At 42.0% G+C, this 14,558-nt stretch overlaps 3 protein-coding genes across 6 annotated transcripts; 2 read left to right on the top strand and 1 right to left on the bottom strand.

The window, feature by feature from the left end:
* Positions 1-1,004: 1,004 nt before the first annotated feature.
* Positions 1,005-5,264, top strand: LOC124703232 (protein HEAT STRESS TOLERANT DWD 1-like). Its single transcript, XM_047235450.1, is given in 14 exon segments — positions 1,005-1,139; positions 1,242-1,304; positions 1,445-1,551; positions 1,636-1,714; positions 2,348-2,527; positions 2,637-2,658; positions 2,661-2,734; positions 3,006-3,174; positions 3,324-3,427; positions 3,516-3,655; positions 3,750-3,822; positions 4,458-4,570; positions 4,657-4,774; positions 4,935-5,264. Coding segments are annotated over 14 exon segments (1,440 nt in total). The 5' UTR covers positions 1,005-1,094; the 3' UTR covers positions 5,088-5,264.
* Positions 5,265-8,345: 3,081 nt separating this feature from the next.
* Positions 8,346-9,804, top strand: LOC124703237 (neo-calmodulin-like). The gene is made up of 4 exons (XM_047235458.1): positions 8,346-8,453; positions 8,561-8,930; positions 9,039-9,155; positions 9,313-9,804. The coding sequence occupies exons 1-4, from the start codon at positions 8,381-8,383 to the stop codon at positions 9,458-9,460; spliced, it is 708 nt and encodes a 235-aa protein (XP_047091414.1). The 5' UTR covers positions 8,346-8,380; the 3' UTR covers positions 9,461-9,804.
* Positions 9,523-14,334, bottom strand: LOC124703233 (CBL-interacting protein kinase 32). 4 transcript variants are annotated; one of them, XM_047235455.1, is made up of 15 exons: positions 14,119-14,334; positions 13,082-13,290; positions 12,798-12,860; positions 12,537-12,608; positions 12,338-12,445; positions 12,175-12,255; positions 11,976-12,029; positions 11,744-11,869; positions 11,572-11,661; positions 11,171-11,293; positions 10,935-11,045; positions 10,528-10,641; positions 10,336-10,392; positions 10,177-10,251; positions 9,523-9,975 (listed from the first exon to the last, which is right to left on the bottom strand). In XM_047235455.1, the coding sequence occupies exons 2-15, from the start codon at positions 13,250-13,252 to the stop codon at positions 9,901-9,903; spliced, it is 1,320 nt and encodes a 439-aa protein (XP_047091411.1). In that variant the 5' UTR covers positions 13,253-13,290; positions 14,119-14,334; the 3' UTR covers positions 9,523-9,900. The 4 variants fall into 4 exon arrangements, with proteins under 4 accessions (XP_047091411.1, XP_047091408.1, XP_047091409.1 ...); XM_047235452.1 differs by having other exon boundaries at positions 13,082-13,384; positions 14,119-14,333; XM_047235453.1 differs by having other exon boundaries at positions 13,082-13,326; positions 14,119-14,333.
* Between the last annotated feature and the right edge of the window lie 224 nt (positions 14,335-14,558).

Raw genomic sequence — 14,558 nt, 5'->3', positions numbered from 1 at the left:
GAACACGATGACCACGCCATGTGTTGTGATTGCATCGACATGCCTATCACGTAGATGACAGCGACCGTAGGTTCCTGATGTGCAGTCGCAAGGCTGAGGGCCAAGCATGCATGCTTGTTATTACAATGGCATGGTCCTCCGCACCCATTCGAGCTCGTGCAAGCTTTGCGCGAGCTATGGCACGGCGAGATCCATGATAACCAGCGACGAAGGGAGGTTGAGTACACCCGCAACCTGAAACCGTCAATCCTAGAAATGCAGGCTCATGCGAATGATCGCGTGAGCCATATTAGGGAGGCTTGTCGTGAACTTATATCCCTATATTTATAAAATAAAAAGTAGCGTGTTTAATTTTCATAATTGTTAGTTTAGTAACGCAACCGAAAACAACAACTGAAGTATGTAGATAATAATTATTGTTAGTTGGGGGCCTATCGCCTGGCCGTGTGCGCCTCCGTGTGGGCCACTCCCGAAAACGGCTCAATAACTACGATCGTTCTTTGTTTCATATTCAAATGTTTTGAAAATTAAACAATTTCTATTTCTAAAATCTGAACTTTCTATAAAAAAAATCAAAATCAGAACATTTTTTCAACAATGAACATTTTTAAATGGTGAACATTTTCAATTTGTAAATTCGTTCGAATTTTTTTTAATATCTTTTTAAATTTGAACACTTTTCAATATTTTGAAGATCTCACAATACTGTCGCAAAAACCGAAAATATCATACAGAAAACAGCAAAACCACAAAACCAAAAAAAAAACCAATGAAACTCAGAAAATAAAAAGAAAACTGTTGGGAAACCGGTCCCAACTTGATAGTGGACCGGTCCAACTACACGGCGCGCGGGCAGAACAGTCCCGACCTAACAAATTGTGCCCTGAAAGTGCCCTGAGGGTCCACGCGGCTTGCGGCCCGGCCCATCTAAGCGGAAGCTCCCGTCCTTCCTTAAAACCCTGGGCTGGAGCTGCCGCCGCCGATTAATTCCCCGCCGCCCTTGCCTCCGCCTCCGCCTCCTCCAACTCCGACAGCCACCGCCTAGACGCTCCCCTCTCTCCCTATCCGGCAGACCGCGCACCGTCGGCGGACTCATGGGTCGCACAGTCAAGAAGAAGTCCAAGTCCAAGAAGACCAAGGCACGCTAGTCCGCAGTGGCCTTTTGTTCATATTCTCATCCATTATCCTAGCTTAATGCCCCTAACTTCCGTGTTTTTCTGGGCGGTGTTTTGCTTTGCCAGGCGTCCAAGAAAACTGAGGCTTCATCTTCTGCTAGCCCTGCGGCGGCTTCTGGTCCAGCAAAGGTGAGGGAGCACTAATCGTTCGTTTCGGTAGCTAATCTTTATTAATTGGTTCGTATAGATGGCTGCCGAGATGGTAAGAATGATGTTGAGAAGCGTGTATGTGGACTTACACTTCAATCAATGGTGGATTTTGTTGGCAGGTATGGCAACCAGGCGTAGATGAACTAGAGGAGGGGGAGGAGCTCCAGTTTGATCCCGAGGCTTACAACTATCTCCGAGGTTTTAGTACTGGCTGGCCATGCTTGAGGTAAAACTTAAATTCTCCGCAGCGGGCATTGTAATTTCAGACTAAAGATATGCTCTGTTCTCAACGATATCCTTCACATTGTAGCTTTGATGTTGTGCGCGACCAACTTGGGCTTGTCCGATCAGAGTTCCCACACACATTATATGGCGTTGCCGGAACTCAGGTTGCGTTCTGTCTTTACCTTTTCAAAAATATTTAGACAGATAAAATATTACTGTGTGTTCTACATCTACTTCAGTTCATCACGTGTGTTACTAGCAAAACTAAGATTGCAGTTCATTTGTGCCTCATACCGGCACCAGTGATAATGGTCTAAAAGACAATTTGTAAGGCCATATCAGAGTGCCTTGTTCTACTGTTGGTGCCTCTTCATGTATTGCTTTGAGTTTATCTTTCCAGAACTTTGTTTCGGAATGTGTATGATGTTTACCTCTTTGCATGAGTTTCTTATTCAGTTATTAAGATGGAATGTCATACAACTGCTAATGTTTAGTACACATGAACCATATCTGAAAACTTAGTTGGAATGTTATGGTTCTTGTTTCATGGTTACTTCAACATGTAAGGCTTAGATGTGGTTTGTTCAAGTTTAACAATCAAATTCAACTAGCGTATCGATCTTATGCTGGACTTTTGCTCTTGAAGAAAGAACATGATATAAATGGAATCTCAAGTAATTAGTCCATGACAAGAAACTTTGATACTTGTCTACCATCTATGTTTCACCTTTTCAACCAATATATTTCCATGCACTTTGTCTATCTGAACTAAGGGCTAGGCTTCATCACTTTTTCAGGCTGAAAAGGCTGCATGGAATTATGTTGCCGTTTTCAAGCTTTCCAACATCCAGGGGAAGAAGCGGGAACCCATACCATCTTCAAAACTTGATGCTGACAGTGATATGGATAGTGACAACAGCAGTGATGATGATGAAGAAGAAGAGGAAATCAATGAAGATATAAAGCCCATCCTACAGGCATGTATTTTTCTCCAAGTGCATGACTCCAGATTTGCTTTGACATCAATTGTTCTATTCCACAATTCAGTGCTCCATTTTGTTGATGTATCAATGTTGTATGTACCAGCTTAAAAAGGTGGCCCATGCAGGGGTGTAAACCGAATACGCTCAATGACTCAACAACCACACATATGTGCTACATGGGGAGACACAGGTCATGTTCAGGTACTTTATTTTGGCCCTCTTTCCCTTCTACTTACTCATGGTTAGCCCACTCATCATTTTAGGTCAATCATCAGCCCTATTTAGCAAGGAACATTTAGTATAATCTGTGCACACTATTTCTTAGGAGCATAGCGCTCCACAACACAACACCATCTCATTTGTGAATCTTATTTCCCTCTGAAAAACTCGACAGGGAAAATAATGTAGTGATCTGACTACTTCTTTGTGTAGTACTTATTATTAACTGTGTCATCCTTTTCTACATATGCAGGTGTGGGACTTCAAACCCTTCCTTAATTCACTAGCAGATTCAGGACCTGTTGCACACAAAGAAGAGGACATAATCCATAATCATGTACCTTTGAAAGTATTTAGTGGCCATAAAGATGAAGGCTACGCGATTGATTGGAGTCCACATGTTATTGGGAGACTTGTTTCTGGTATGAAATATGCATATTCCATTTTAGAATGTTTGCCCTCCGCTACGGTGGCTTGAATTTTACATGTTGCGCTTGCCGTCGTGTACTCATAGATGCAGTGTCATTAATTTGGTATATATTCTAGACCAATTACTGATTCTTCGACACAGGTGATTGTAACAAGTCCATTCACCTCTGGGAGCCATCTTCGAACACTTGGGAAGTAGATACACAACCTTTTGTTGGACACTCAGCCAGCGTTGAGGATCTGCAGGCATGTTACTGAATGATGTATCATATGTCAACTCCTATGTGCTCTAAAAATGTTTATTGTCTCAAATATTATGATTATATTCTTGCAGTGGAGTCCCACAGAAGCCAACATTTTTGCCTCTTGTTCAGTAGATGGAAAAATATGTATTTGGGATATCAGGACAGGGAAGCAGCCTGCTATTTCTGTGAAGGCCCACAATGCTGATGTGAACGTTATCTCCTGGAATCGGTAAATTTAGTAGGGTTTTTATATTCTTGAGCAGTTGAGCACTATCATTTCTTCTAATACAATAATGTATTTATGTTGTGAACTCCATTACCAGGCTTGCTAGCTGTATGATAGCTTCAGGATGTGATGATGGCAGTTTCACAATTCGTGATCTTAGATTAATCAAGGTACCTTCATCTTGACGAAGTAGAGTTCTCTATGCTTGTTTACTTCAGACTATCCACTTAACATGGTGTTTTTCTCTGATTTGTGTTCTCGTTATTTACTTTTGAGTTAGGCTTCTGTTTGCCTGTCTATGAACTCAATATTCAGAAAGGAAAATAGAAGTAGAGTGGCATTTTGAATATAATAGAAGATGGGTAAAATGGCATTTTGAATAAAATAGAAGACGGGTAAAACGGCATGTTGAATAAAATAGAATACGAGTAAAACTTCTGTTGATGAAAATGTGGCATCTCTTTGCTGCTAGAATTATCAATGTGATTTGTTGCTTGATACTATTCTTACTATTTGTATATACAGTGCGCACGTGTCAAAACCGGTGCAGCTAGACTACCAGCTGGCAGTTGTTCTATTGTCAATTTTTGGTCTTACTAAATATATATTGATATGTTTACTACTCCCTCTTTCCTGAATGATACGTTTTAGGGTATAAATACATGCGAATTTAGACAAATCTGCGACATCTAACTCGGGGCAGAGGGAGTACTAATAATAGCTTCTTTTGTTATATGTGCAATCACTTGAGAATGATATATTCACATAAACTCTTTTTCCATTGTGTTTCTGTTGTATTTGGTAGGCTGACTCATTGGTAGCACATTTTGAGTACCACAAGCACCCGATTACATCTGTGGAATGGAGTCCACATGAAGCATCAACATTGGCTGTATCATGTGCTGATCATCAACTCACGTAGCTGTCCCTCCCTCTTTCCATCCCATCGTTCTATGCTTCTTAAATTCTTTTGCTGCGTGACATCCTAAATTGTTTGCCTTCAGAGTTTGGGATCTTTCATTGGAAAAAGATGCAGAAGAGGAAGCTGAATTCAGAGCTAAGATGAAGGAGCAGGCAAATGCTCCTGAAGATTTGCCTCCACAACTTCTCTTTGTTCATCAGGTATTCTATCAAATTTCTTCTGAAAAATTTGCATAAGACGGCTTTAACTTCCAGTTTTTAAATCTTTAATGGCTGAAGTATTATTCATGTTAAAACAACATTGGCAACATTTTTTTGCTGTAAAGTAGCAAGTACATATGATCATTTTCTCTGTGTGCAGGGCCAGAAAGATTTGAAAGAATTGCACTGGCACCCACAGATACCTGGGATGATCCTGTCGACAGCAGCTGATGGCTTCAACGTGCTGATGCCTAGCAACATAGATACAACCATAGCTGGGGCCGAGACACCTACTGTAGCGCTGCCTGGCTAATCCAAGGTTTATGAAATCCATGAACTGAATATGCAACTAGAGTGATATGGCAAGCATCTGTTTTCAACATTGTGTATTCAAGATATTTTTATCTCTTTTATTGAAGCAACTATCTCAGTTTTATGTAATATTATGGTCCTTAGTTTGAAGATAATCAGTAACTCTGGATGATACCCACCCCCTTGCCTCGCCCAAATGGAGTTTTCGTTATCTGATAATTTAGTTACTCAGTGGTTTCTTATAATTTAGCTGGATATACATCTGCTAAGAAGAGTTATGCCCTGTCCGGCCTGTTGCCCCAGAGCTTTAAACTTTAATTGGGGATCTCAGACAAAAAAAAACCACTTGTTATCTTGGGCAACACTGAGCTTGGAATCATTTAAATTTGAAAAACCATTTTCAAAGATAAGAAAACCGAATAAACCACTGGTTATCTTGGGCAACACTGTGCCTGGTATGTAAGGGCATGTACAATGAAAGGAAAGGCATGTCTTCTCTTAGTAGTACACGTTATCTACAGAAGACGATTAATATAAAGGCATTATCTTTTATTGTTATCCCTTGTAATAAATCATCTATAGAAGACGATTAATATAAGGGGTACAATGCATTATCTTTTATTGTTATCCCTTGTAATAAATGAGAAGTAATTATCTTTAGTAGGTGTGTGGCTAAGGGAAGACAAGTGGTACAATGGGAAAATGATCATCTCTAGCTAAGGGGAGACAACCTTCTCTTTCTCCATTCTCTCTCCTCCAACTAAAGAAAAATCCAACGTGGTAGACATAAGAGAAGACTGATGTCACCCTATTGTACATGCCATAAGAACGTGTGCTTTTATTTTGAAACCATGCTCGAAATGAACTCAGTGGCGGTAGCTTGTTATGTAAGAACTTAGTACTCATATTTTGTTTGATGTATCGATTATTCTACTAAGGGAACGTGTCCCACAAACTAACTCCCCACACCATCAGTGAAACCTATTCTTGCTGAATAAAAGCCTGAATTTAGAGTTATCCAGCCCTTCTGAACTCATACAAACAAAATCGGGTTTTAGCCCCTAGGTTTGGTTTTAATAGCGTGCTACCAAACTTGTGTTTCAGCCAAACTCATGCCATGGCCCACCGAAGTCCTTCGGAAAATTTGTGTAGGTTTAGAGCATCTTCAGCCGCGTCCGCTATGCATCTCCCAAAGATATTTGAGACGCGCTGGATAAAATTTTATTCCCAAGTGACGGTGCAGTTTCCGCAGAGGCGCGGCGAAGCGTCTCGTCGCGTCTAGCTCTCCGTGCCGGCGTTAATGAGCGCCACCGCTCCACCGCCTCCATGCCTATAAAAAGGTCGCTCTCGCATCGTTTCTCACACACAAACCCTAGCGCCTTTCTCCTCAACCCTAGCCGCCACCATCTCAAGACTCGACGCCATGGCTGGTAGAGGCAGAGGCCGAGGCCGAGGTCACGGCCGTGGTCGTGGCCACGGCCGCAGCAGAGCTACACGGTCGTCGTCGTCTGCGACGTCATCGTCTTCATCATTGTACCTGCAGGAAGAGCACCAACTGCTGTTTGAGTTTGTCATCATCCTCAACGACGAACCACTCTGCATCCAGAAGCTGCCGGACAAGTTCGCCAAATTCGTCGTCGGCAACGAGCCGGCCGCACTGCATTTACTCTGGCTGCGACTGCTGCCGGTAATCGGTGGACGTGCTCTTCGACGGGCGCGGCAAGATGTACCTCCACACCGACTGGGAGAAGTTCGCGTGCTACCACGACCTCCAAGCCGGCTGCGTGCTCACATTCTCCTACCTAGGCAACGCGGATATGAGCGTCAAGGTGTTCGACGACACGTCCTGCCGCTGGCACTACCACGGTAACGACGATGAGGAGAACGATTGAACACACCGATTGTTCTTTCTTCGCAGCGAAAATAGGCACATAGGTTTCTGAATGTTCTTCCTCGAAAAGACCAACATGGTTATCATTACCAGCTGGATTTTCCAGTTTGGGTGACTGAGAGTGCCTGAGAGTGTTCTTTTTTGGCAGCGAACGCACGAAACATGCCGATGCTAACACTAATTAGGTTTCCTAATTTTGCAATGTTTTAACTATGTATTAGTTTGTGGAAACCATGTTTCAAACTATGTCTTAGTTTGTGTAAAATCATGTTCCCAATTATGTTTTAGTTTGTGGAATGTTCTCCTCTCTATTGAAATAAATATGCAAAAAAAGTATTTTAATATTAACAAAAGTTTGAGGGCGGCGTTTGGGGGACGCGGCTGGAGCGGCGTCCCCTAAACATGGCACAAAGAAAACACAGCTTCAAACGGTCAATCCGGCGACGTTTGGGGGGCGCTCTTAGGGATGCGGCTGGAGATGCTCTTGGACATTAGTTTGCCGCCTAGGAGAATGGAGGCAAACTAGAAGGTCAGATTTTGAAATAGTTTTGAGGATGGGGTAGGTGTCGCATGAGTCTACTGAAAGGGCCAAAATTGTTAAAAATATGAAAGCGGGGAGTGGTGTTTTGGAACATGGGTGCATATGCTCCCTATATTTTAAAATGCATCTTACTTACATTTTAAATTTCAAAAAAATTGAAACAAAAAAAATCATACGTACATCTTCACGTGCTACGGGCTCACAAAGTCGTTTCATAAAAAATCGACTTATCATGTGACGTATGTAAAAAAGATAAAATTCAGTGCTAAAAATAATGTTTTTCACAAGATAAAGTTTCTCCTTTTTACATAGACCACAAAAAAACATTAGTTTTTCGTGAAACTTGGCGAATGCACATACATTATGGAGATGTACATGTAGTATTTTTTATTCAAATTTTTCGACATTTCAAAATATGCTTTTTTGGTAGAGGGAGCATACGCACCCGGGCGCCGAATTGAATTTTCGGTCAAGTAACTGGATTAACGGTTTGCGAGATGATCGTTTTGAATTCCAAATTTAGCAATTAAGTGATGACGTGGCATAGACTCATGTATGCATGCCCATTGGAAGAAGGATAGTATAGGGTACCTAGGTTTTTTTAAAATAAAAACTTAGATGTTACAGCCGCTTAAAATGATTGTATTTATGCAGTGTTGATTTTTGTTTGAGCATTTCGGCCGTGTCTGGAAGACGGCCCACAAGGCCACAATTGCACTGGGATGCCCCGCAAAAACTTTCTGTTCATGCAGAGCAACCGCTCGAAACGCCGCCCTCCGATCTTTTCGGGCAACGCAAGAACCAAGAAAGAACAGCGCAATTACCAGGCAGGCGATTTGGCGGCAAATCGCCGAACGAATGAATGGATGAACTGTCCAAGGAGCAGATCGAAGAGTTCCGGGCGGCCTTCAGCCTCTTCGACAAGGATGGCGACGGTAATTCAATCCCAACTTCTTCCTCCATCCGATCCAATCAATCGCCATTCGATCTCGTTGGCGCGCTGAATTCAATTCGATCCGATTTCGCGCGCGAAAACCTACAGGGACGATTACGACCAAGGAGCTCGGCACGGTCATGCGTTCGCTGGGGCAGCGCCCATCGGAGGAGGAGCTACGGAAGATGATCGCCGAGGTGGACGCCGACGGCAACGGCGCCGTCGACTTCCCGGAGTTCCTGAACCTCCTCGAACGCAAGATGCGCGACGCCGGCGCCGAGGACGAGCTCAGGGAGGCCTTCCAGGTCTTCGACCAGGACCAGAACGGATTCATCTCGCTCGACGAGTTCCGGCGCGTCATGGTCGACCTCGGCGAACGCCTCACCGACGACGAGCTCTCCGAGATGCTCCGCGAGGCCGACATCGACGGAGACGGACAGATCAACTACGCCGAGTTCGCCAAGGTCATGATGTCCAAGTCAGTACTGCCATTTTTTGTTTACGTTTTCTACGATTGCGAATCCCTAATTAATTCGAAACGCGAGCTTCTTGATTTTTCTTACAGCAGATTGATCTATCTCTGCAGGCTCGAAATGGCGGAATCGAAACCTTCGGTGCCGCCGCTCTTCAAGAATGGATTCCGCGTGTGTCGTTACCTTCTCGCTTTCCGGATCATGGAGATCGGCCGGAGCGTTAAACGACGGTACGCTCCATGAACTTGCGTTAATTGTTCTTCGTAGTTAAACCTTCTTTTTTATTTTATGTTTTGCAACGCCCTCACCGCATCTTTAATTAACCAAAGTATGGTAGAATGACATGTATCTGAACCTCACAATGTGTGTTGCTTGTGCAAATGGCAGACGGCGCAAGTCACAGCAAAACAGTCGTGACATGGTGGGAGAAGAGAAGACCGGCGGTGATGACGATAAACCGCCGGACCAGGACAAGGACAAGGATGCCGACAAACCGAGTCACAGCCGCTGCATCCCCTCGTGTACCATCCTCTGAAAATTCATGCTTTCCATTTCTGATTCGCAACTGACAAGAAAAGGAGTAACAAGTACAAGACAAAACAAGAAATTACTCCATGATTGACAACGATGAACAATGTGAGTTTACAAATGGTAACAGCATATTTGGCTACCCATTCTGTGAACTCATGGCTGCCTTGCTCTAAGGTGTCTCGATAGGAATTAAGAAAACTAACATACTAAACATAACAGCAAAACCTACTGAATGTGCTTCACTTAAACAGTTCCAAAAAAATCTCTCAAAATACAGCATATATACAACAACGGTGGAGGACAAGCACACCTGTCAACAGGGGCCCTCCACCAGTACTTACAAAATGCAATGAACGTGTTTTTTGATCCAGCTACTGAAAATGGATCAACTTGGAAGAATGAGATGCTAATAGTTTACCCATCCCCCCTCTTCCAAAGTTGCTGCTAGGAATGTTGGATCTGGAGATCGTCGGATTTCCAAACAACGTCCTTCAAGGTGTTTGAAAGGTTCTTGTAAAACTGCACCACAATATCAAGACTTGTGCATTTTAGTACAAAATACTAATGGAAGGTGATAAGATATCTAACTTAATTTACAATTCAGGTTAGTCGTTGACTACAGGTTACTGAGATTGGGGAAGTGTAAATGTAAGAACTGGTGCACATCTCAGTTGTGTATCAGGTTTATAATTGGCATAATGTTCACAATATGATATTTACCTTGTGAAATTCTAGAGTGTCGCCTTTTGCTTTGCGAACTTCAACCATATGAAGAGAAGGTCCAACTCGCAGTATCTAAATGATAATGCAAAAAAAAAGAAAGTTAGACTGATGATCTTAACAAAGTAGACTTCAGTTCAGCATTTTCTTCACAATTACCTCGGTAGCAACATTGAGGTTCCCCTTCCTCCCTGCTTTCACCTTTTCTAGTCTCAGCTGGCCAAACAATAAAAAGAATTTTAATCTTCAGGGAAAAATATTTTGAAGATCATATACATTATACAGAGAACTATTTTTGTAAGAAAATATACTCAAGCAGACTGTTATTAAACCAAGCTTTGCATGACAGACCTTGTAATTTTTCTTCTGCACATCAAATCCTAGAGGCTTTGCAGCTTCCTCAATCTTGCGGACAATGTCTTTTGGTGAGCTTTTTGATGTAAACCTTGTTTCTCTCTTAAATTCCTGTCGATACAGTCATTTGAAGTGTTAGTAAGAATGAATTTTCAAATCATAAATTAATAATAGAAATGAGCATAAAGTTCTAAGTTGTAGAGATATTATATATAGGCATATACAACTACAGGTTTTATTTTCCCTGTAATTGAGATATCGAGTTAGAGGTGATTTTAAAAAATCTAGTGCATATTTCAGCCATGATTTCGGCTATATCAGTAGAGCATAGACACCCTGACAATTTAAGTCAACACACATCCTAATTTTCAAAGTTTCAGGTTGCTATTAGGATGTTTTCGTACCAGCTCAGAGTCAAATAAGTTTCCAAGATTGAGGCCTGCTGACATTGAAATCAGTTCAAACGCATTAAGAGCTACTGGTTCCTCTTCTTTCTTTTCTGTCACATGGTGCTCCTGGAGGAAGTCAGACCACATGCATAAAACTGGTAAGTGAAAATGAACCCATGAGGGAGGGATTTCTGCATGAGGTAGAAACAGAAATGAAAGACAGCATGGTTTGCATATAACCATGGACTTACTTCTGAATCATTAAAGACAGCATCCACATCATCCGAAGTTGTATCATACTTCTCATCAAACTCCGCACGCTTGTAACCTTTCTTGAACCACTCATCCTCTAACATTTCTTGAACTGTTATTCTCTGCCACAGTTTCTCAAGACATTAGCTTGACATTATGGAGCAAAATGGGTTTATTTCTCTCTGGGTGCACACCATCTCTGTGCGTGCTTATTAGAAAAGTTTGATGAATGGAAAATTGGAAATGGCATCATGTGATCCACAAGCCTACTATTTGTTTAGATGATCTACAAGCCACTATAGGATCCACGGTGTGAGTACTAGGGATCCATTTGCATAATTATGTCAGGAGATTTTCCTATCTAAGTACTGATTGAACCAGCTACTGTGTTCTAGCATACCGTCATCGGATTTGGATCAAGGATTCTTGTTAACAACCTCTTGGCAGGAAAAGACGTCCAAGGTGGAAATGTAAATTCTGCATTCGATATCTGACAGGAAGAATAGAAAAACGAATCAAATAAGCATGAACAAGAAACCATAATAGTGCTCCAAACGAAGAACAATGCTCACTTTCTTGTACAAGGCCATAAGATTAGAGTCCTCAAAAGGCAAATACCCTGCTAGCAGAACGAACAGAATAACTCCACATGACCACAAATCTGCCATTGCACCATCATAGCCTTGATCTTCGAGGACCTGTTGCGAAATAGTTAAAATTGTTTAATTGTTACTAGTGTTTCCTGGTAAAACTATGTAAAAAAAACTATTGGCAAGTTTAGTTTCTACAATATTCTGAAATTACCTCTGGTGCAACATAATTTGGAGTCCCGCAAGTCGTGTGCAGTAATCCATCTTCCTGAACCAAAAAATATAAAATATTTAAAAAATGTCGGGAGAGAGTTTTTAAACATCGAAGAACATGATTATCAATTAATGCATAATGTGAACTTTGGAGACTATACGTGGTAACTTTTGGAGTGCATGAGGCAATAAACCCTTACCTTGAGCTGCAGAGATAGGGCGCTCAGCCCAAAATCTGACACTTTCAGATTTCCACATGAATCAAGTAATAAATTTTCCGGCTGCATGTAATATTTTGGTTTAGATTCTGGAGTAACTTTACCATTGACAGAAAACAATAAGCAGAGATGGAGATGAACTCACTTTTAAATCACGATGGTACACCCCCCTGCTATGACAATAATCAACAGCATTAATTAACTGTTGGAAGTATCTCCTTGCCTCATCTTCCCTCATTCTACCATGGTTAACCTTTATGACGAGGGATATGCGATGACCGTCAGTTTATATAATTAACAATAAGTGCATAAACTGGACGCAAAGGATGTACCATATCACTTACAATTGTGTCAAAGAGCTCGCCACCAGTGACATATTCTAAAACAATGTAGACCTTTGTTTTGCTTCCCATCACCTAAATTTTGAAGATAAATATTAATTTGGAAAGAGATGCCAAATAATTGCGTCCATACTTCTGACAACTCAGGTGCATGATTGGAAAGAGATGGTTTGAGTGCTTTGGCATGGACCCTATACAAGATGCACCAATATTACAAGATTAACTGGAATATCGAAAAAAAAGTACGATAATTCCTTGAACTACCTCATGTATGCGGACAACATTTGGATGCTTAATCAGCTTCATTGTTGCAATTTCCCGCTTGATCTGCGATTCCACCAAAGAGTTACTCATGAGCAGCACAAACAAAGAAACAGTTCCATCAAAAGTTAATGAATTCTGGCAAAAGTAGCAATTTGATTTGTACCACAGAGAGCAACAAGGGGAAGGAAATGTAAAGTGCAGGCCCATCATAATCGACTAGATATGAAAGATCACCAAAAAACAAGAAATAATTGAGATCACAAACTTAATATTTAGACAGTGACCTGCTCAACCATCTTGTGCTTGAGAAGCTTCTCCTTGTCCAAAATCTTGATGGCTACCGGGTCCCCAGTCTCGGTGTCCCTGGCGAACTTGACCTTGGCGAATGTGCCCTCGCCGATGGTCCGGCCTAGCTCATACTTCCCCACACGCCTCTTCACCTTGGTTGTACTCATTCCCTGCCTTATCCACCTCTGGAACCTGAGGTATATAGCTTAGTTTCAACACACTGTCAATTTGTTCCACTGTTCTGTGTGGAAAGTCTATACTTCAGACATGGAAAGGATGACAGGCTGATACTATCCTGTCTGAATAAAATTCAATTGGACTACAGACAGGTGTACATATGCATTCCCAGATCAACACAAGAAAGATATATAAAGCTAAAAATAAATCTTGTATGTGTACAGGAAACGTCGCTGAGCAGTTAGATGGCTAGATTGATGAACTATCAGACCATTCGTTAAGTTTTATAAATAAAATTGCAGCTGGCAGTGACACTGACACTGGCTTTGGCGCCTACTCTTAATTCAGAATAAGATCTACGAATAAGTTAATCAGAGGAGTTGTTTAGTTGAGAAGATCCTGAAAAAAAATCAGAGGTATTCTTTCCCCCGAAAGCCCAAATTTGAACTGGAACAGTCAGCTGGATGTCGAAAGGAATAAAACCATCATCTTTTGGATCTGGACAGGGTCTCTGTTATCAAATTGGGCACGAGGGGGGCTGCGAGTGCAAAGAAACCAATGACAGCCGGCGGCATATTCCACAACCAAGAAGATGAACTGGTCGGAATTCACAAGCACGAAGCCAAGATCCTTCTTGATTTGTGTAAAGAAAAAAACATGAAAAATTGCCAAGACCAAGCAAAGGCTCTGCGAAGAATGGTACCAAGTTTATGCATCTGATGGGAGTCGTCAAGAGCAAATAGTTAGGGGAACATCCCAAAATCAAATTTGAGATTTCTGCTCACATGAAACACCAATGAACCATAATTCAGAAGGAACTAAGAGTAGAAAGCAAATCGAGGACTAGAGAACTTACAGGTACCTGCTGCTGTGCGAATGACAAGAAATGGCTGTCCGGGATCAAGAAGAGTTCACGCAGAAGAAAAGATCAGGGAAATAAATAGTGGGAGCAACAGAAAAAAAACACTTGGTAGGAGTGAGTGAGAGGAGGAGAATAGTTGGAAAACTGAAACCAGAATGGGAAGTTTGGAAAGATGCAGCTGAGCTGAAACTCTGAGCGCTGGAGAAGACGACATGACATGACAGAAGCCTTTAAGAAAGGAGCAGCGCGCGCGCATGTGGTGTCAGACTGCGGGCCTCACTGCCGCAACTCGGACAGCAGGGTGCGTGCACAGTCATACACCACACACAGCACACAAGGAATGTTCATGATTGTTCCCGAAATTCGGCGCCAAATTAAGAAATTTTTGGTTCGAACGATCCAAAAATCGTAGAAATAGGGGAAAAAGGTAGCAC

The sequence above is a fragment of the Lolium rigidum genome, chromosome 3 (assembly GCF_022539505.1).
Source record: "Lolium rigidum isolate FL_2022 chromosome 3, APGP_CSIRO_Lrig_0.1, whole genome shotgun sequence".
Classification (NCBI taxonomy): Eukaryota; Viridiplantae; Streptophyta; class Magnoliopsida; order Poales; family Poaceae; genus Lolium; species Lolium rigidum.
Note: the sequence above shows the minus strand (reverse complement) of the source record. Positions and strands in the feature narration are given on the sequence as shown.

Coding starts and splice junctions, on each gene's coding strand:
- LOC124703237 (XM_047235458.1), top strand. CDS start 8,381: ATGGATGAACTGTCCAAGGAGCAGATCGAAGAGTTCCGGGCGGCCTTC. Junction 8,931..9,038: donor GCCAAGGTCATGATGTCCAA/GTCAGTACTGCC, acceptor CTATCTCTGCAG/GCTCGAAATGGCGGAATCGA. Junction 9,156..9,312: donor GGCCGGAGCGTTAAACGACG/GTACGCTCCATG, acceptor TGCAAATGGCAG/ACGGCGCAAGTCACAGCAAA.
- LOC124703233 (XM_047235455.1), bottom strand. CDS start 13,252: ATGAGTACAACCAAGGTGAAGAGGCGTGTGGGGAAGTATGAGCTAGGC. Junction 12,030..12,174: donor CCCTATCTCTGCAGCTCAAG/GTAAGGGTTTAT, acceptor TTTTTGGTTCAG/GAAGATGGATTACTGCACAC. Junction 11,294..11,571: donor TTGATCCAAATCCGATGACG/GTATGCTAGAAC, acceptor AAACTGTGGCAG/AGAATAACAGTTCAAGAAAT.